The 22416-nt window shown below is 47.5% G+C and overlaps 1 protein-coding gene across 1 annotated transcript; it reads right to left on the reverse strand.

The window, feature by feature from the left end:
* Positions 1-2014: 2014 nt before the first annotated feature.
* SAYSD1 (SAYSVFN motif domain containing 1) lies at positions 2015-21915 on the reverse strand. The gene is made up of 3 exons (XM_029592925.1): positions 21765-21915; positions 14197-14448; positions 2015-2851 (listed from the first exon to the last, which is right to left on the reverse strand). The coding sequence occupies exons 2-3, from the start codon at positions 14422-14424 to the stop codon at positions 2516-2518; spliced, it is 564 nt and encodes a 187-aa protein (XP_029448785.1). The 5' UTR covers positions 14425-14448; positions 21765-21915; the 3' UTR covers positions 2015-2515.
* Between the last annotated feature and the right edge of the window lie 501 nt (positions 21916-22416).

Genomic DNA, 22416 nt, shown 5'->3' on the forward strand with positions numbered 1-22416 from the left:
CTTTCAGGAATCTCTGTGGAGCTCCTTAACCGCATGGCTACTGCTGCACGGAAAAAAGAAGACTGAACGGGGTCCCCTGCTGGCTGCAGGGTTAGTGCTATGCTGGGCATGCCCAGTAGGTGCCAGTCAAAGTTCTAGAAACTTTGACAAAAGTGTTCCGTGATTGGGCTCCATCCTGTGATGTCACCCACATGTGAGGACTAACATCCTGCTTGTCCTGTGAGAATAATAAAATCAAATAATGCTGCTGTGATTCTTTTGTCCTGAAACAGTCATTAGGACACACTTTCATCCTAGACCTTTCCCTGGTCTTGGAAATTTCAGTGCCAATTGACTTCAAAGTTTCTTCAGAACTACTCTGCAGCAAATTGGCAATGTTTAAAAGTGTACCAAGGTTTTTATTTTTCTTTCAAAATGTTCATATACAGTCTGTTATCAGAGAGTATCAGACTGCACTAGCCCACTCAGGAGGGTTTTACTATATTAAATAGTTTTCCATTTCCTGAGTTAAATTATTTTTCCCCCAGATGAGAACAAAAATTCTGACAGATATATACCATATTTTTTGCTCCATAAGATGCACCTAGGATTCAGAGAGGGAAAATTAAAAAAAAAAAATGGTGTGCTAAACTGGCTCTGTTCCCGGGCGTCTGAGGGCCATTTCGGTCCACTCCCCAGATCAGAAAATTTTTATCGTTCTCTTTCTGTCAGAAACCCCATCCCAACCCTTTAAATTTAATTAACTACAAACCCCACCCTCCTGAACCCCCCCCAAGACCTGCCAAAAGTCCCTAGTGGTCCAGTGGAGTCCAGGAGCCATCTCCTGCACTTGGGCCATTGGCTGCCAGTAATCAAAATGGCACCGATGGCCCTTTGCCCTTACTATGTCACAGGGGCCGACCAATGGCGGCGGTAGCCCCTGTGACATAGTAAGGGCAAAGGGCCGTCGGTGCCATTTTGATTACTGGCAGCCTACGGCCCAAGAGCAGGAAATTGCTCCCGGGACCCCTGCTGGACCACCAGGGACTTTTGGCAGGTCTTGGGGGGGGGTCAGGAGGGTGGGGGGTTTGTAGTTTAGTTTTTTTTTATATTCGCTCCATAAGACGCACAGAGATTTCCCCCCACTTTTGGGGGAAAAAAGTACGTCTTATGGAGCGAAAAATACGGTAGTTCCTCTTTCAAAATATTTTTCTACTCTCAAACAGATTCTCACATAGCCTAAAAGAAACAGCTCTTTACCAATGAAATTTGCACCAGAAGTGACCTTAAATTTCTGTTTTCTTTCATTTCCTTACGTTTAAAATGGGTTTCTCAAAATTCAATGAGACTTTTCCCTTCACATTCATTCACAGCACTACTCAACTACTGAAGATTATAGTTTGTTATTTATCTTTAACTTCAGGAAAAACAATTTTTTTTTACAACAAACAACAGATGCCACAGAAAGATTAGCTCTCCCGCTGCTCTCTCTTTTAACTGCCCATTTCTAACAGATGCTCCTGTTCAGCTCAACCTCCGTCTGCCCCAGCCAGCGGCGGCGGCAGCTGATATTGCCCCCATGAGAGCCACCCAGTGCTAGAAGCTGCAAATTTTCCCCCCTTTGCTGCCACTGCATTTTTTTTTTCTGACCCCTAACACTATAGTGGGAGCTCAGCTGAACTGTGCCTGCCACTTCAGCTACTTGATCTTCCTCTCCCACAGCTGCCAAGGGGCACCACACCAACATTTATATAAATTAAAACAGTGTGTATATATATATATATATATATATATATATATATATATAGTGTATGTATATTTTCTCCCCTTACATTAAATTAGGCACCTTGATCTTTGCTTTGTGGCCCTGTGTAAACGGGTGCCATTACACCACACTCCTTTGAGTTTCACTGCTCATCTCTAACAGGGATAACTATCACTGCTTTCATGCAGTAGTACAGGTGATGGATGCTGCATCAGTATTTTTGTGCGTAAAGACGGGGCATCGCAGCCACAGACCACAGTTCTCTAGGGCTGTTATAACAGAAATTCTTTTTTATTGGTCATCCTAATGCAGGATGTCGCGCTCATGACATCATAACACAATCACAGCTGTAGCCCTCATCCATTATTGGCACAAAATAAACGCAGCCATATGCAATAAATAGCCACCATTGCACTTATTCGTACGTGCCTGAAACGCATGACTGTTCATTATTCCACATCAGATGCCCTCTCCAAAAACTTCTTTTTTTTTTTTTACCTGAAAGATATTTCGAGGGATGACCGCTCAACTATGGGGATAAATAAATGTCCTAGTAGCAATTGGTTTTAAAATGTCCGCTTTCTAGCCGATTTCAAATCGCCCACTAAAAAAAAAAGCTTAATGAAAGTTTCTCCATCCATGGTAGATGGGAGGGATTAAGTCTATAACGTATATATTGGAAGGAAGCCAAGCCTTAAAAGTTTAATAAAAAGAAATCCTTAGTGCTTCCCTACGAAGTAGTCCAGAGGTACGCCAGGGCTCAGGAGCGGGCTATCTCCCTGCCAGAGGTCTGTACTGCAGTTCCCTCTCAAACTGTTCTGCGCTCAAGGTCCCCTGGATAGCCTCACAGCCTGGATTGAACACAGAGTATGCACTCTTCTCCCCCGTTTTCCTCTCTCTGGGGCTGCGAGTTCCTTCATATATCCAATAAAACATGGAAAGCACAAAATACGCCAGCCCGAACTCCAGCTCCACAAAGAGTCCCAGCAACGCCAGCCAGAGGAGGAACTTCAGCAGCAGAGGATTAAGCTGCAGGAGCCAGCGCGACAGCAGCGGGCTGGGGGTAAATCCATCCCCTGCTGAACTTCTGCGCTTTAGAAGGATTTCCTGGAAATGAAGCAAAACAGAAAGATGAGAGCTCAGTCAAGCCGGTGAATGCATGAGAAGAGTCAAGAGAAAGGGTTGCAAAGCTTCAAGAATGCCTACTATGCAAAAAAATTAACAACTTTTCAACGTTTCAGTGTGTTCCTTCCTATGAAAATAGTTCCTATAACAAGAATTTTCTTCACAGTATCTGTGTGCACCCTCTTATTAAAAATGATTGCTAATATACGCTACAGTTTGTCAGATCATCTTCCCAGAGTTCAAATTAATTCCTTCCACCATTTCTCTGCTTCTGAGATCAGGTTTGCATTTTTAGACCGAGAGTCCACTTTAGTTTTCTGTGAAATCTGAGCATTTCCATTTGTATTTTCATTTCACAGACACACACTTCCTGCCTTCTCATTCTCTTTCCTTGCTAAAGGCAGAGAGGGTACACAGGGTCCTGCTGAATAAGAGTGGAAGGTGTGACCACTGCTAGAGCCCCCAAGATGTGCTGCAGGCATGGATTCCTAGGGGAATGGATTACTGCAGTGCCCTCCACCTGGAGTTGTCCAGGAGCCAGTAGGTTGTCCAGGAGCCAGCAGGCATCAACACATAACACCTGTGCTTTTATCATTACCCTGGCTTCCCAAACAATGCAGAATACAGTACATAAAATCATTTCACTTGCTCACAGATTCATCCCGTGGTTCCATTCCATTCTAAGAATTTATAAAGCCAACCGTGCATGGAGCTCTGGAAAGAAGAACCTCCCGGAGACGCCATGCCGAGGAATAAGCAGAGGGAACGAGCATTCTCCGAAGCAGCAGCTGAAATGAATTCTCTTTATGTTAATGTCCTGCGATAGGAGCTTTACGTTTGTTTAGGGAAGCCTCTGGGGAAACCTAAGAAGTCTAATTCTGCAGATGTAGGCAGCTATGCAGATCTGACCATGCATTGCTTTTTTTTTGTATTATTATCTTCTCATTGGTTTGTTGTGAACCGCTACAAACCACGGGACGCATGCGGGCTACAAATCAATTTTAAATAAGTAAAACCTTTTATGCATTAGGCTGGATAGAGTTGAGAAAGTAGTCAGGAGAGCAAAGACACAAATGGAAAGAAAACAGTTAAGATGGTAGAACGGGGCGGAGGTGGAAGACTTTTTTTTCCCAGATATGATCGCGATAGGAAGAAGTGAAGAGGTGGCATTGGTGAGACACAGAGGTAAAGAGGAAGAGCATGGAGAGGCTGAGGAGGAAAAAAAAAAAGCAAAAATTTCACGGAGGAACAGCCTGGAGCGGGACCACATAAAACGAACCCAAATAAGACTGGAAGCGAGGTAAACCTCAGTTCATTTTCACAACAGTGAAGATGTACATTCAGCGGCTTGGCGAAGCAACTTAATAGGCACGAACGTGTGCGCACTTCGCCGGATAGGTCTGCCCAGCTAAGCTCAGGCCTGCTCATTGGAGCATCTAAACTTGGACGCACACTTCTATGTCCAACTCCAAATATCGTTAAGTTAGGCGCATAAGTTGTACATCTAACTTGCTCCGCCAATGATCCGCCCAGTGCACGCCCACTGTTTTGTGCGTACATTTTAGGCGTACAAGGGTTTTGCACGGCCAAGCGGCAACCGCTGAACACGGATGCATATCCTGCGGCTGCTACTTAAGATGCACAAGTCCTGCTTATTCGGCTAAATAGTGCTGAACGCGCTTTGAATATTGGGCCCCGATTAGATAAGGCGATAAGAGCCAGATGGGTTACATCAGAGGGTTCACTTAGGGAACTTAGCGAAGTTCTGGCAGCTCCGCTGGTGACCTCTTTCAATGCTTTAGAGTCGGGAGTAGTTCCAGAGGACGTGGGTCCTATTCATAAAAGTGGCAGTAAGGAGGAGGCTGGGAACTACAGACTGATTAGTCTGACCTCTGCGGTGAGAAAATTAATATTAGATATTTCACTTGGATGCAGCTCCATCACTGCTTTCTACATTAATGGTGGGGGTGGAAGGGAAATAGAACCAAGAGCTAAGAGAAACAGATAAGTATGAGAGAAAAAAGTGTGTGAAGCTTGCTGGGCAGACTGGATGGGCCGTTTGGTCTTCTTCTGCCGTCATTTCTATGTTTCTATGTAATAGAATCGCTGTTAAAACAGCGAGGTTTTACCAGAGGTAAATCCTGTCAGAAGAATCGGATCAGTTTCTTTGCCTGGGTTATCAGAGAGTTGGATCAGGGGAGAGCACTAGAGGTTGGGTACTTGGTTTTCACCAAGGCAGGGCTTTCCAAACCTTTAGCCAATGTGACCCAATTTTAGTAGTTGAAAATACCCAGGATCCCCGAGGATGAGCAAAACAAACTAGCAGGGGGGGCAGTCCCCCTCCAACAATCTTCCACTCTCACCCTCCCCACACTCCAACTCATCCCCCTCTTTCAGCCTCCATCTTCTCTGGTCGATTCTTTCTCTCACCCTCTGCCCCTCCAGCTGATCTCCTCTTACATCTCCCAACTCATTCCTACCTCCTCCAACCCTTTTCACGTCACCTCAGCTGATCCTCTTTCACTCCAAATCCTTCTTATAATCTCCAACTGATCCTGCCATCCCCCATCCCCTCTCCCATACCTCACAGCCTCACCTCCTGCCTTCCAAATCTTCTCTCACATCCCCCGCCCCCCCAGCTGATCCATTACACCCACCGGGTGACCTTCTGTCATTCCCCCCTCTCAAACCCTCCACAGCCAATCCCTCTCCAAGTGACCCAACCCTCCGACCCCTCCTGTAGCTGATACCTCCCTTCAAACAGCCTCCTGGCCAGGGCCAGCAGCAATGGTTTCCTTTGAGCCCTGGGCCAAACATGGATGACAGCTTGTGGGAAGAGAGGGCAAGCTCATGATAGTGGCAGCATTTTTCTCTTGGGGAGGTTTAGTGGTGGATGAGGAGAGAAGCAATGGCAATCTCCATCGGCCCATGCACATCCCAAATCCAATGGTATGGAAGCCAGTGAGGGGCCAGGGAGCCTGTGCGAGCTCACAGGCCCTGCAGGATCCCAGTCCCTCCCTCACGCAGGGCCTTCCCATTACCACAGAAGCTGAAGCCAGAGAGTGGGCCCACTTGCAGGGCCCGGGAGCGCGCGCTGGCTCACAGGCCCCCACGCTGACCTGCACTGCTGATCCTGCTGCGTCTGGCACCATTTCAGGCACTTGTGACTCCCAGCTGAAGGTTTTGTGAACTCATTTGGGGTCCTGACCCTACAGTTTGGGAAATATTGCCATATTCCCTCCCCACAAAAGGCCAAGCATGCACAGATTTCCTCAGTGGTCACGGATTAAATTTAGAAAATTTAACAACCAAATATAGAATCTGACGCATGCAGCAAGGAAGGATGGCATTATTTTTATTTTTTCTAACTATTTTGTATTTTGCAGGGTCATCACTGATGCGCGTGAAGAGTTCCCAAAATGGTTCCCGGGATATGAACATCAGCTCATTAAATAAAAACAATCACAAAAGCACAACTCCTGGGCGACCCGGGTTCATTTCCGAAGTTCAGCATCCACTACTGGAGCTGGGGCTGATGCAGAGAGCGCCCGCACAGCCCCAGGGGAGGGGGGAGTGCCTGCAGCATGCTCTGACTCCAGGGTTCGTTTGTGCTGAGCTGTGACGGGAACCACAATTTGTGACGCTCGGTTACGGGATGGCCAATGCAATACGTGGACAAGACAACCGCAAGGCTGGCTTCAGGGGTCTACACTGCCAGTTCAGGGGCACAGTGGCAGTTTGGGAAGGGCACCGCCATGCAGCTCTCCGGGGGACCCTTCCACCCCCTCCGCCATGGCTTAGGGTATCACAAAGTTCTGGAATTCATTGCTGGAGGATGCGGTAAAGGCAGAATCAGGTTTGGATAAGTTCCTGGAGGAGAAGTCCATTACCTGCTATTAATTAAGTTGACTTAGAGAATAGCCACTGCTATTACTAGTAACAGTAACATGGAATAGACTTAGTGATTGGGTAATTGCCAGGTTCTTATGGCCTGGATTGGCCACTGTTGGAAACAGGATGCTGGGCTTGATGGACCCTTGGTCTGACCCAGCATGGCAATTTCTGATGGGTCTCTCCCCCCCCACAAGGCCATGGCACTACTTCTGGTGTTCACACAGGGCAGGCAGGAGAAATACCCCAGGGAGGCGCGAGTTTTGATTTATGTTCTGCCTTTCGTGACTGGTCAGGCATTGCAAAGCAGATTACACTCAGGTACTGTAAGTATTTCCCCATCCTCAGAAAGCTCACAATCTAAGGAGGTTATTTACTACTCTACAGCATTTGTCCACGGAGGGGAAAAATGTCACAGGCCGTGGAAAAATTCTGCAGGAAAATAAAGAGAAAGTCGTGCGATGGTGGCATCCTTCGTCCTGGGCAGGCATCTTCTTACAGGGCCACGATGGCCTGAAACATCCCTCTTCCCAAACATGAGAATGTCCCCCCCCGAGGGTCTGGTGAGACCCCCACCCACGCTCCTCACCACCTCTAGAGCCGGACCAGCAGTTGAAAAAGTTTAAGAACAGAAATTAAAATTCACGCGATGCTGCCACCCTTCTCAACAGTACATGTCACCCACCCCCACCCCTCCCCAGCCCAACAGTCACCCCCGCCCCCAAGACGCACCTGATGGTTTAGTGGGGCCCTGAGCACCCCTTTAGGCTCCAGGCCAGCCGATCACTTGAGGGCCAGCTGGGGCCTTTTTGACAAGTGACCAGCCAGCCCAACGCCTAGGGGATTCTCCAGGCCCCCAGCAAACCACAAGGTGTCCCTTGGGTGGGAGGGGAAGATGATAAGGAGAGGGTGTGGGTGACAAGCACAGTCAGGAGGCGGCCAGATATTCTGAATGGGGGAGAGCTTATTTTAGGAAAGGGGAGGGGGAGTTTGCTATGGGGGCAGGGTGGCACCAAGCAACTTTTAATTTCTAAGTTTAAACTTTTTCAATCGCTGGGCTGCCTCTGGTGGCGGAGTGGGGAGGGGGGGGGTGCTTCCTCATGTCGTAGCTAACTTTCCGAGAAGTAGCATGGCTCGCATTTTTTGAGGCAAGCCATGTTATTTTTATTTGCATTAAATTAGATATTAATGAGCTGGTTTGCATGTATTTGCAAAGCTTTATGCATGCGAAGCAGCTATACCCGCAGTATTTGGGCAAAAATAAAGCGCAGCATTTAAAATATCACGCAATACTGCCACGACTGGTGGTTTTTTGCGCAATAGACGCTTATCGCAGCTTAGTAAATGTATCCCTAAGTTTGTATCTGAGGCAATGGAGGGTGAAGGGACTTGCCCATCGTCTCCCCTGGTTCGCAGCCCCCCTGTCTCCTCCCCCACTTCATGGTGCTGTAATCCCCGGAGGGACTAGTTTGATTGGGCTGGAAACCCAGAGGAGAAGAAAACTGATTGGCCAAAAGGGAGAAAAACAAAAAAAGAGTATATTTGAATGGGTTATTTTTTTTTTTTAATCATTTCTTTATTAAGTTTTCAGAAAAGAAACCATGTTACACATAAGAAAACAATTAAACATATATCCCTTGAGACAACATTATTGAACACCCCCATGCGATCCGGGAAAAATAGACACTTTCAAACCCCTCCTATCCCCCCCCCCCCCAAACCCCCCATCCCTCCGGCATTTCTCAGGCATGTTCTGGTGTCCGACTTTAATACTGGTTTGGTCAGAATCCATCACAAATAGTTATTATTGTGAATGTCCTGCTGATATAAACGATTAGTGTAATCCTCTGGAAGCCTCTGTGTAACTCATTTTGTGAAGCATTTCAATAGAGTCTCTTCGCTGTGGGGGTATGGTCATCAGGTAAGTGTGCCAAACTGCTTCCCATCTCTTGCGAGCTGTCACTGATTTCGTATTAGCGGACATGTATTCAAACTGCAAGAGATTAAGCATCCTGTTTTGCCATTGTATTTGTACCGGACGATCTGGCAAAATCCAATTGCCCATAATCGTTTGTAATCCAATCAGCAGAGCCTTCTTGATGAACGCTTGCTCTGTGTCCATTAAGTCTAAAATGGCTCCGTCTAGTAATCCAAAAAGGCACAATTTCGCGTCCTTGGGTATCGCAATGCCAATAATTCCGCTTACTATGGTTAGAATCTCACCCCAGAACAGCTGCAATTTATCACATTCCCAAAGGCAATGATATAATGTGCCCTTTGCAGTATTACATTTCAAGCACAAATCTGTGTCACATAGGTGAGCCGCAAACATCCAGGAGCGCGGCATATACATGCAATGTAAGACCTTATATCCCACCTCCCTCAATTGAACATTTTCCGAAGTTTTGTAACTCTCTTTCAATATCTTTTGTATCTCCTCTATTGAGAGAAGAATTTGTGCCTGTTTCCTCCATTTTTCCTGGATGGAGATCAACACGTCATGACCACACAGTAACTTTAGGAGGCGGGAAAAAGCACTACTAGAATTGCTTTTCTTGCCCACCTGCAAAAAGAAAGCTTGTAAATTGTTCACAGCCTGCGTGTCTACCAAGGTAAGCTTCAGCGAAGTTATATAATGTCTTATTTGAAGGTATCCATAAAAGTCTCTCGTATCTAGATCATATTGGGTTTGGAGGTCTGTAAAGCCCTTGATAATCAATGTTTTAGGCTCCAAACATTGGTTAACGCTGCGCAAGCCTTTCTTGTCCCATTGCCTAAATACGCCTGATGTAAGGCCACCTGGGAACTGGGGATTACCCACGAAATTTAGGAAAGGAGTACCAATATTAGGAAGGCGGAGTTTCACCTTACAAAGATATCGCCATGCACTCCGTCCGGTGCACAATATAATACTCCCATGATATCTTTCCGGGATAAGAGCTCTCGGCACCTGCAACAAGTTTTGCGGCCTAAAAGGCGCCACCCATTCGCACAAAAAAGGTAAAGGTGTGAAGGAAGTGGTGCCATTCAGCCAATCATAAATATGTCTTAGCATACAAGTGAGATTATAATCCCTCCAATGCGGACACGCAAGTCCCCCCTGTTCCCTAGGAGCCATCAACGAGGCCAAGGGTAGGCGCGCCTTGTGTAAGCCCCAAATATATTTGCGCACTATTTTCTGAATTTTGATAATCTCCCCCTTAGTCAACCATAAGGGCAGTTGTTGCAGAACGTAAATCCATTTAGGTAGTTCCATCATTTTTAACAGGAATATTTTCCCCGTAATAGATAAAGGTAAACTCCTCCAGCATCTCAATCTCTCTTCCATATTGTGAATTAGGGGGTCTATATTGGCCTTGTGTAGTAGACGAATATCTTTAGTGAGCCTAATGCCTAGATACCGCATATCCTTATCTACCCATTTTAAAGGGAAGTGGCCCACCCAGTCTGCTTGTAATCTATCCTCAGTTGCCATAGCTTCTGATTTATCTTTATTAATTTTCAGGCCAGCAAAGGTACCAAAGGTGTTTTGTAATTGTAAGACCAGGGGTAGGGCCTGCTGTGGGTCCGTTAAAAAAACGAGTACATCATCTGCAAATGCTGATATCTTGAAGGTTTGGCGGCCCACCGAGAAACCTTGAATACGGGGGTCTTCTGCGATTTTCCTAAGTAAAGGATCGATAGATAGGATATAAAGTAATGGCGAGAGTGGACACCCCTGCCTCGTCCCCCGATTCAATGGAAAATCTTCGGAGACCTGCCCATTCGCACATATTGCAGAGATTGGATTTCGATATAATAAAGATATACTGTGTACAATTTCCCCCTTCAAGCCATATCTGGCAAGGACCGAGAAAAGATAGGGCCACGAGACCCTATCAAACGCCTTCTCTGAATCAAAGGCTACTACCATTGCCCCAATGCTCTGCCGTCGACACTCCTCAAGGGAGATGAGCAATTTCGTCATGTTAGAGCTAATGGCCCGGCCCTTTACAAAACCCGCCTGATGTGGCATAATTAATGACGGGAGTACAGTACTCATTCTATCCGCCATGATTTTAGCGAACATCTTGGCCTCACAATTAAGTAAGGATATCGGCCTATATGCTGACGGCTGGGAAAGGTCCTTCCCCGGTTTTTCTAAGACCGTAATAAATGCCTTCGTTACCCCATCAGGGAATCTTCTCATAGCCTGGGCAGTTTGAAAAAACGCCAGCAATGCTTCTACTATTTGATCAGACAAAATTTTATAATACTCAGCCGTGAGGCCGTCAGGGCCAGGTGCTTTGTTCCTTTTACTGCTTTTGATAACTTGTTGAAGCTCTTCTAGAGTAATAGGTGCATTTAAATGTAAGAGCTGCGCCTCAGTAACTTGAGGTATTGTGAGATCTTGGAAAAATGAGTCTTCCTCCGTAGAGCCCCCCACCCTATCCTCAGTGTACAAGGCAGAGTAAAACTTCCGAAAGACGGCACAAACCTCCGTACTGGAGACAATTGGTCTACCTTGCTGGTCCTTTAACTTGTCAATGTATGTTTTTCCCCTCTGTGCCCGCACTAAATTAGCCAGGAGTTTTCCTGCTTTATTTCCATATCTGTATAGTTTGTGTGCCCCTTTTAATAAAGTTTTCTGCGCCCTAATATGCAAAGCCGTGTTCAATTCCTTGAGACAATCTTTATAACACTGCTGATTGTCTGTGGAATTGTTAATACTCAGCTTAGATTTCGCCTGAGTTAATCTGCCTTCTAACAGTAGAATATGATTATTCATCGCCTTTGCCTGTGCAATCACATAGGATGTTACTTCGCCCCTCAGGACGACTTTACTAGTTTCCCAATACAGGCTGGGATCCTCTTGATGTTCCTTATTATTGCGAGCAAATTCGTGCCATTTATTCTGGATATACACATGAAATTTCTTATCATCAGCCAAATGACCAGGAAATCTCCACGGCCCCCTATTCCGCCGTGTATCTCGTTCTTTAAGAGTTACCCCTACCGGAGCATGATCTGAGACGGCTATAGTTCCAATATCTGCCTGAAGAACCTTAGAAAACAGCTGGTCCGAGAGGAGGATATAATCTATTCTAGACAGTGTTGCATGGGCTCGGGAAACATGCGTGTAATCCCTCTCGCTTGGGTGCATGGTCCTCCAAATGTCTAATAGGCCTAGTTCTTTACACAGGTATGTTATCCCTTTCTTGCCCGACATGCCTCTCCTACTGGCTGTGTGAGATGTATCAAGGTCGCCATCATGCACGCAATTAAAATCCCCTAACATTACTAAGGGTCCTTTCCGTTCCTGATGTATAAGTCTGACCAAACTTTGAAAGAAGGCATGGGAATATTGGTTCGGGGCATATACTGAACAGAGAGTGATTTCCTGTCCTTGTAGTTTCCCAACCACTAGAAGAATACGTCCCTCCACATCTGTATGCTGCTTTTGAACTTCAAAGCGCAGCCTTTTATTAATTAGAATCGCTGTCCCGGCCTTTTTCCCCTTGGCAGGCACATAAAAACATTGGCCTACCCAACCTTTCTTTAATTTCTTGCTTTCAAGGTCAGATAAGTGGGTTTCCTGCAGACCCACAACATCTGCCCTCCGCTTTTGTAGCAGACTCAATATTTTTTGTCTCTTGATGGGTGTGCCTAGTCCCCCCACATTCCAAGAGTTAATACGTAGAGTTCCCATAGTCCCAAGCAAGGAGCCATAGCACAATACATTTATCATTAAATGTTCCGCCAGCTTGCCTCCCAGCCAGGGCAGCTAGCAGATCCGCTTCCATAAGTACATTCACAGTAGGACTCAATAGAACACAGGACACACAGAACGCACCATTTTTCAAACGCCGCAATCCACCACCCTCAAACCAAAACATGCCCTCCCCTCCCCCCCTTCCCATCTCCTTATTTTCCCCCCTTTTAAACCTTGTGTCTCCCTGTATATTGGAGATCACCCCCATCAGAGGTTACTTTATCGAACTCCTCTAAAAAAAAGAGGCTCGAGGTCAGTATTTGAGCGATCGGGTCTATGCCCCCCACGCTCCCCGTACTCCTCAGAGGTCCCGGAGCAGCGAGGACTGTAGGCATAGTAGTGCTTCCAACTAAACAAGAACGTGAACTTACGAACACAGAAAAGTTAAACCAATATGTATTCAGTCATACTTAGGTTACTATGGAGTTAAAGTGTCTCACTTCTGATCACTCTAAGAGTTGTCCCTTCTTCACCCTCATAGATGTGAGGTACATACATCTCTATATTTCCAGTGATATGCAGAAACACCATCATTTTGCCCCTTCTGTTGACGCTAACCAGGTTACTGCCTTCTCTGGATTATCAAAAGAGTAAAGTCGACCCTCCTTCCAGATCTTCAAGACTGCCGGGAACTGCAGGGCAAAGCGGATATTTTTATTGAAAAGGTCACTACATATGGTAGAAAAAAGCTTCCTCTTGGCAGCCACTGCCGCTGAAAAATCCGGAAACAGTATGATTTTGTGCTCCTGATACTTCAATTCCCTGGTCTTTTTAAAAGCACTATGTATTAGGTTCTTGTGAGTCCAGTCCAAAAAGCGCGCCATTACCAAACGAGGCCTTCGGTCCGTGTCTCGGCGGGGGCCTAGTCGATGTGCTCTCTCCACCGTGATCTTCCCCATCAGCTCTGGTAATTTGAGCGCCGTCGGTAACCAGCCTTCAAGTAAGGACTTAAGCTCCATTTCCCCCACGCTTTCAGGGAAACCAAGGAACTTCAGATTGTTTCTGCGCGTGCGGTTTTCTAAATCTTCCAACTTCAGTTCCGCACTCTTTACAGCCTTCTCGACTTCCCCCAGCCGCGTGGTCACCGCCATGACGTCTTCTTCCACCGCTGACACTCTTCCCTCCGCTATATCTATCTGCCTTCCCATGTCGCCTATCTTTTCATTAACGGCCTGCAGTTGTTCAGCTAGACCCGCGAATTGCGGTGTCAAGCCCCTAATTACTGCATCAGTAATTCTGGCGATCATGTGCTCGTCAGCGGCCTCGGACTCCGTAATAGGGCTGCCGTCGGCCATCTTTTTGTCAGTGCTCGGTGTTTTTGCCCTATCTTTTCGGACCAGTTTAGTCGTCATAGCGCTCATATAATTATACCGCTGCAGGGCACTATGATGCTCTGCGCTCCTTAGGCTACACTCCTGCCACGGGGCTCTGTTTTTAGGTTAGAATAGTTAGCTTACGTGGGGGCATCACCCGGAGCCGCTCCTGCTCACCGCATCACGTGACCTCTGGGTTATTTTTAAATGTCCTCAGCCCTACATGAAAGGGACCTTAAATTAGCTTAAAGATTAAGACTGCATGCATGCATCCCTATTCAACAGAGGCTAAAAATGTTTCTAACAATGACTGGGTAACCACTGTAAGCTCTGTCACAGTCTCTTGTAACAAAAGCTAAGCTGATCCTTACCGCTGGACTTTGCTGGTCGCTCCGAGTCTCAGCAGCTCCTCCAGGTGCCCGTGCCTCCTCTCCCCTTCCTCTTTCAAATGTAGATCTCAGCTTTTCCTTAACCGCCACGGTGAATTCCTTCATCTTTTCCATGGTCTCCTGGATCGCAGCCCCCCGATCTCTTCCTTTGCTAGCTTCCGTCTCAGCTTTCTTCTTCCTGGCTCTGTGTTCGGCTAACCTCTGCTCCATTGTCACAACCACACGCTCTCCTGTCTGGTGAGTGGAAAGCAAAAAAGGTAAAAATTACTTGCAGTGCAGCAGGAGATTGGAATAAACACTTCAGGGGAGATCCAAGATGGCGGAAGGTTGAGATGCTCCTCTGCACAGTCCCAACTGTGCTACCTTGCTAGCAATTTCCTATTCTTTTTACTCTTTGAAAAATTTCCTGATGGTTAAATACAAGGGCAAGGCTAGGTTTTTTGCTCTGAACTTGGCCCTTTGGTGGTTGTTGATCCAAAAGACTGATTTGGGAGCGAAGCAGGGATTCCGGTGTTGACCTTTTGGAGTTGGGTCTTCCAACTCTCCCTGGCATGGAGATATCACTTACCCAGAGGGGAAGGCCACTCTGCTATAGCTGGCTCTGGAAGTTCCTGCTGCAAGTTCCCTGATTCTGGCACCTACTGAGGATGTTGGCGATCTTGGAGGGATTAAAAGCAAAGCAGGAGCCGAAGCAGCAGCTCTCTTTCAGGACACGATGAATTGTAGAGATTCAGCCAAGGACGCAAGGATCTTCTTTAACTTGAGATGACGAGGCTGGGAGAGGTTTGTCAACCTCAGCAACACAAGGTTTGAATGTGGACATGGGATTCTTTTGAGAATTTACTCTTTTGCAACGTCTGAAACAATTCAAATTTGGGAAGCCGCTGCCAATATTTTAGTCTCTTTCTGGATAAATGCATAATATTTTGCTAAAACTGGAGAGGAGGTGTTAGTTAAAGTTAGAAATCATGAGCCTGTGATTAATTCTATTAAAATTAGATACAATCAGTGCGATGATAGCCTTCTGGAAGTTAAAAACATTGAACAATGTTGTTGAAGGAAAGTCTTTTGTTAGTTAATAAAGTTAAATCCCTGGAAAATATGCAAGGCGCTGTCATTTGCACCTTATTCATTTCCTTAAGCTTTCTTCTGTTTCTCCAATTGTTCAAACAATGTCGGGCAGAAATTCTGAAGACATTTTATTTGCCAAAATTTTAAAAAGAAGCTGGAGAACAGCAAACTGATTCCTCACAAGCGGGCCGATACAGTACATTGTTAACCCGCCATTGGACGCGCGTTTTCCCTTACACCTTATTCAGTAAGGGGCGGAAAACGCGAATCCACCCCCCCGAACCTAATAGTGCCCGCAACATGCAAATGCATGTTGATGGCCCTTTTAGGTATTCGCGCACGATTCAAAAAACAAAATGTGCAGCCAATCTGCACATTTTATTTTCAGAAATTAGCGCCTCCCCAAAGGTAGGCGCTAATTTCTTCAGGCACCAGGAAAGTGCACAGAAAAGCAGTAAAAACTGCTTTTCTATGCACCCTCCGACTTAATATCATGGCGATATTAAGTCAGAGGTCCCGAAGGGTAAAAAAAGTAAAAAAAAAAAAAATTGGTCAGCCTGCGGCTGTTGAAAACCGGACGCTCAATTTTGCCGGCGTCTGGTTTCCAAGCCCATGGCTGTCAGCGGGCTCGAGAACAGACGCCGGCAAAATTGAGTGTCGGCTGTCAAACCCGCTGACAGCCGCTGCTCCGGGCCAAAAGGAGGCGCTAGTGTCCCTAGTGCCTCCTTTTGCCCGTTTCTACTGCCGGACCTAACTTAAATACTGAATTGTGCGCACAGGCGAGTGGGTGTTCACCCACTTTCCCGCGGACTTTACTGAATCAGCCCGAAGGTTTGGAAGTATTGAATTTGACTGGATTTCTAGAGAAATTGGATTCCGAGTTGGCTTGCCAGGCATTAGATTCAGACAGAGACTGGTTGTTGTGCGTCTTTCCAAACACAGAAATGTCAGCTTCCTAGACTGTAAGGCGAGGCCGTTTCCCCGATGTTCCCAGGAATATGCAGAAAAGGCCAAGTCAGTTCCAGCTGATGCCGCCTGCCGTGCTGCAGATTGGGACTCTTCTCTTTCTAAGGTTTCTTGTAAATGGATAATTATTAAATATCAATCTGGCAGGTGGTTTTCTTGAGTACTAAAGAAGAGTTAAGATCCTGCCTCGCTGACTCTTCTGCCATTGGGATAGTAGAGACGGACCCAGCTCAAGAGGTGAAATTAGCTGGATTTCAGCTGAACCTGATTTAGTTTTTTGTCTTAAAATTACTTTTCATGATCTGGTTTGCATCTCCTAAATATTAGTGGACTTGTTTAACAGAGAGATTGGAATATTTTGCTTTCTTGGCAAATGTTTGGATTGTATTTTATTTTATTCATGTTTTCCTATATTTCTGCTTTATATCTTGTTCAAGTTTTTGTTTTCTTTTTTTTTTTTTACTTGATTTGCATAGATTAAAATGATAAATAAAGAATAAACCTTTCCACTGAAGTCACCTCATTTCATTTATAAATCACTTTCCTAGATAAACCCAATGTACCCTTAAGCAGGATATGACACAAGATCCCAGAGATGTGGCATAAAATTATTTATGTTCTGCCTTGTGACTAAAGCAGGTATCTCAAATAACTGCCCTTTGCCATGTCTTTAGCTCTTATTATGCTAGATGAGAACACTACCAGTGCCCTTGCTTTTTTCACTCGTACTCCCAGTGCCGCGTAGTCCTTCCTGGTCCTCTCAGGGTCATATCTGCCAGTATCACTGGTGCCCACGTGAGGAAGTGGGCAGAGAGTGAGGTGGAAGGTAGTGGTGTGTGGAGGAGGAGGAGGATGGAAAGAGTAGAGGGGGAGGAAAGAAGAAGAATGGACAAGACAGGAGTTAATAGGAAGCAAGAAGCTAGGAAGAAGAGGAAGAGAGGACGGAAGAAAGGAGGGATTAGAGGGGAGGAAGGAGGTGGAGGAAAGGGAACAGACGGGAGGAAGGCTGGATGGCAGGAAGGAAGTAGAGAAAAGCAAAAAACTCAAGCAAAAATATAAAAAAGGAGCAAAAAAAAAAAAAAAAAAAAAGAGTACATTATAAGATTCTTTTTTCCCTGGTTCCTAAACATTTTTTGCGCTGCATCCAAGTTTTGTAAACATCTTCCATCCCTGGAGCAGTGTGCATGCTCTCCGTAGCACTGCAGGGGTCAGAGGGAGGAAAGGCGCACCTAGGGGAGAAGAGGGACTGCCCACATAGCGTCAGCACCCTGAGAGCGTAAAGGTCAAGGGTTGTCAGGGAAAACAGAGCCTGATGTGCTTGCAATAATCGAGTCACGATTCAGTAACAGGACTGGAGGGTGACCACGCCAGGATCAGAAAGGGACAAAGTAGATATAGGAAGGGAAGACGCGGTTCCAAATTTTAGGGATAAAATAAGAGCCACTGAGATAACAAAGTCAGTAGTAAGCAGTTGGGTTACTGTGGCTTGTCATGAAGAAAACTAAGAGGTCCCATATCCAGGAGGGGGCAATATCCAGGAGGGGGCAATATCCAGGCCGCCATCAGAAGGGGGAAGGGGTGAGAGTCAGGAAGCAACTGCACTGCCCCCACTCTCCCCCCCCCCCCCCCCACCGATGCTCCCACCCCTTCTCCGACGTCCCTCAGCTCTCCCTCGCCCCTTCTTGGAGGTCCCCACGTGCTCCCTAGCCTGGCCAGCGGCGACCCGGCCCGGTGAGCCCTGCAGAACGCCAGGAGAGGGAAAATCCCAGAGCTGAGCCGCAAAACCCGACTGTAAGACCTTAACTGATCTACTATCCCCAACTTCTAAACCACAGCATGCTAAATTTAAGGGGTGCACGCTGGCCCCCGGCTACTTTCTACCCACAATCAATTTCTTTAAACATTCGAGGGGCTGCGGGAAACGCGAGTACTTTGCTAACCGCGGATTTTCTGTGAGATGAAGCATTTGCCGTGATTTCAAAATGAAACCACCCTTCCCCCCCCCCCCCCCCCCGCCCTCTCTCGGCGCAGTTAAACGCGCGCGTGCCGTCATGCCGCGCCGCACGCATGGGGGGAGGGGTGCAGTTTTCACAAGGCATTTTTTTAGTGCAGCTTGGCAGGGAGTTACCCCCCTACAATCTCTGGAAAACTGCCTTTCAGATCTGTTTGAGCAGGATCTGCCACCTCCCGCTACGCCAGCGGAGCAGCCTTGGCGGACGCGGGGCCCTGCGTCTCCGGTTTCCCTGGGAGAGGCCGTGGCTGCTTCAGCTCCAGCGGAAAAAAATTTTTCTTTCACTTTAATCTTGACCTTTCCGTGCCTTTTGTGTTGCGGTCGTTATTTGCTTATTTAGTTTCGTGTTGTTACACGTTCTAAGCGCCTGAGCCTCGGGGCGAGCCAGCGCCTCATTCCCTCCCCCCCCCCCCCCCCCCAAAAAAAAAAAAAAGCAGAGTGAATAATCAATCAATAACAATAATAGCCAAACCCCTCCCTTTCTCCCCATCACCATTTCATTCAAAGCCCCCCCATCCTCTCCGAATGACCGGGCTCCTGTTCCTTCGGCAGCTGCCGGGACTGATTTCTACTGTCCTTGGCGTCCTGGGTTAGGCCCAGCAGCGTTTGCCTCCCCCTCCCCCTCCTCCGCATTACCCTTCTACCTTTCACTTGCTCTCCAGATCTGCTGCAGGTAGAAGTCGTAGTTTTGGGGGCGGGGGGAGGAATGTCGGTGTTAATGCTCTCGCTGGGTAAGGAACAGGGTCATAGCCCCCCCCCCCCCGTCAGCGCCGTCTTCTGCGGGCGAGAAGCAGGTGCCCGGGCCTGCTTGTGCACTTTCCTGCTCCAACCTCCTTAAGGTGGCCTAAGTTGTGACCTAAGTTGTGAACCCTGCATGCACCGTTTCGGCCGTTCTGAAGGGGGCGGCCTTCAGGAAGACAGCACGGACAGCTGTACCAACCCCAAGCAGCTTCAGCTGGAGTCCTAAACTCAGACAAGACAACGGGCGGGGGAGGGATCCTAAAGCAGAAGCCTTCATTCCCAGCTACCCGGACACTTTCCCCCCCCCCCCCGCCCCCCCTTTTATAATCGCTTCCCAACTCACTTAGCCCAGCTGCTGCAGCAACAGTCTTCATGCAGGGCCCATGCGATCAGGGGTCCTGCAGTGAAGGAGCCTCAATCCGGCCGCCCTGTGCAAGGACTGGGAGTCTCGCCCATCCCCCAGGCTGTGCATCCCCATCTCTCAGCAATCCAGAGTGGGGAAGATCTCAAACCCAGGTCCTTCCGCTGCAATGTGTCTCACGTCGGTCCTGGAGAACCCCCAAGCCAAGCTGCTTGTCAGAATAAAGCACAATGAATGTGCAGGAGACAGGGCCGCATGAAATACTCCTTGTGGCTACCCCTGGCTGTACCTGGGCTGTCACCGCTCTCTCCCTCCCTCGATGGTACGGCACCAGGGCAGGTGATGGAAAGCACGAAGCAGAACAGCCGCCTACTGGTAAATCCGTCCCCTGGACTTTCTGAAAACCGCACTGGCTAGAGGCTGGAGAAGCACCGGGCTGGCCCCTCGAGCAGCCATTTTAACTTGAAAAGTTCAAGAGAGCCATCTTCACATTCAGATTACTTTATTAGCATGACAACTGTAACATACGTTGCCAAAGAAGTACATGAAATGGTTAAAACAAAACAGACCAAATTCACAGAATAAGATAAACTTGCAGGCTACGGGAAGGACAGTCCCCAGGTTCTGGTGCGGGTCTGCATTGTTCCTGCTCAGGTTACATTTCTGGCTTGGTGGCAGGATCACCACACAGTCTGCTGCTGTGGCCCCCATTTCTCCTCTTTCACCGAGGAGTATTAGGGTTACCAACTGCCCGATTTTGGACCAGAAACCGTGGTTTTCAGGCCTGCTGCGCAGCGTCCAGTCAGAAGTACTGACCAGATGCTAAAAGTCCGGTTTTGCTGGAGGCTCCTTCTCCCTCTCCCCCAGTCTCCTAATTACAGGGAGGAGACAGACGGGGTCAGAGCCTCTCAGAGCAGTGTTTGCTCCCATCTCATTTCCTATGCTCTTGACTGGGCAGCATAGGGAGGGGAAGTGGGGCAGAGCCCTCAGTAACCAGTGGCTCCACAGATTTCTGTAGCAATCACCCTCACAGCAGGCTGGGCCAGGACCGGATGGAAGGGCTGCAGTGAGCCAGCCGAGACAGATACTGGCACAGAGGAGAAGGAAAAACAGACAAGACAGATGGAGACACAGGGTAAGGAGAGGGGAGAGACACAGGGGGACAGAGACAAAAGGGGAGCATGATAGGGCTGAGATACAGAGGGGGGCATGGGGGGAGGGAATGGGTCACAGGGTCTCTTCCTCAGTCCAGCGGTCTGGGACATTGCTCTGTAGGCTGACCCTTCCTCCCTCAGGTCTCTCTCTGGAACCACGCCTTGTCCCTTAGCAACTTGGAATTTACCTGATGTTAAACAAAAACATATAGTGTAGTGCAGCGCCCCCTTCCCCTCTCTGCCCATGCCTGTACCCCTTTCCTGGCCCAATCCCTGCCCTGAACCCAGTCTTCCCCTCCCATTATCTCACTGCTTCCCTCAGGCCTATTGCTGGGCTGCCCAGTGCCTCAGGTAATATGGACGGGGGGGGGGGGGGGGGGGGACAGGCAGCTGAGCTAGCAGCCACACCGGTGGCCAGCCCCCTGATGAGACCTGGCAGCCCTGCTTCTGAGCCTCCGAGATCACGTGTGAAAGAGAGAGGGTGCATGTATGGAGTGTGACAGAATGTGTATGTGCATGACAGGAGGACACGTTTGTGCCACCCCCTAATAATCCACGAGATAAGAAATGGGGAGCAGCCGGGTGACAGGGGACCCCCTTCATTGCCTGAGGGGCTGGAGGAGAAAGTATTGCCCGTGTGCAGCCTGTCATTTCATTATTACCCTTTAATTCATATCCAGATACAGCAGTTCTCTAGCAGGATCTAACATGTATGCAAATGAGGGACACCATCTCTCTTCTCCCTGCCCCCGGTCCTGGTCTGTGGAAATGCTGGCAGCCCTAAGGAGTATGCAGACTTCCCCCCTGCTCATTCCTGATGGGAAGCCTTTGGTTTCTCTCTTTCAGCTTTGGGAATGGTGCATGTCTGTAATGCATTCCTCTTTCTGTTTCTCCAGCGTTGCACTGTATGCAGTCCTCACTTCTTGGGAGTTTCCAGTTGCTAATCTGTGATCCCTTGCTCTGTGCTCGGGGAGCGTCTGTCTGATTTCTGCATGCCTCCTGCCTGCATGTACTTTCTGTGGAGAGAGATCTGCAGCAGTTCAGCTTCTTCTGTCTTTTCAACCCGCACCTCCTAAGATGCAAACCTTCCAATATTTGCAATGCTGCCCTCTTACTTACAGAATAAAGGCAGGACCAAGGTCAGGTTTGGCTTGCTCTGCCAGGCAACTGTGAAGTTTTATTTTCTGTTACGGTTATTTAGGTACTATCTCTTTAAAAGACAGGAGAGTTTAATTCAGAAACTCACCTGCCAGGGTCCCCGGCTGCAGCAGCTGAAGGTTGCCCAAGCTCTGCTGAGATGAACACGTTCCACTCCGAAGAGTCCCTCCTTTGTATGTTTGCTCGGTTGCAATCCTTGCGTTTTGTGTATGTGTCCTTTGACTTCCTGGTTTGGCTCAGGCTGATGACATCTAGGGGTTAAGGGTTGCGGTGGCCATTTTGTTTCAAGAAGTTGCCAAGCAACGGGGTCCCATGTGAGAAAAGCCGCCATTTTTGTAGTTCTTTGTGTAGTTTCTGAGAGAAAAAGTTAAAACCTTTAGCAACTCAAGCCAAGAACACTGTTTTTTTTGGTTTGTTTTTTTTATAAAATTAGCATGGTTTGGGAGGAGAGAGGGAGCTTTTCCCAATGACAACTCTTGCTTTAAACATTTTAAATAAATTGTCCTCAGGTCTCAGTCCTTAAAAAAAATGCCCCACTGAAATGAATGGGAGTGAATATTTACTCTCATTGATTCTTTTCAAATTAAAACTAACCAACATTATCTCTATCTCAGTCTCATTGTCCTGGGTTTAGGGAGTTAAGAGGAGAGAAATGCTTTTAATTTAGTGTGGGAAAACTGAATAACATGATCCTTTTGGCAGTAGTACACAAGTGAAAGAGTGGCGTTTGGCTGGAGCTG

The sequence above is a fragment of the Rhinatrema bivittatum genome, chromosome 3 (assembly GCF_901001135.1).
Source record: "Rhinatrema bivittatum chromosome 3, aRhiBiv1.1, whole genome shotgun sequence".
Lineage (NCBI taxonomy): Eukaryota > Metazoa > Chordata > Amphibia > Gymnophiona > Rhinatrematidae > Rhinatrema > Rhinatrema bivittatum.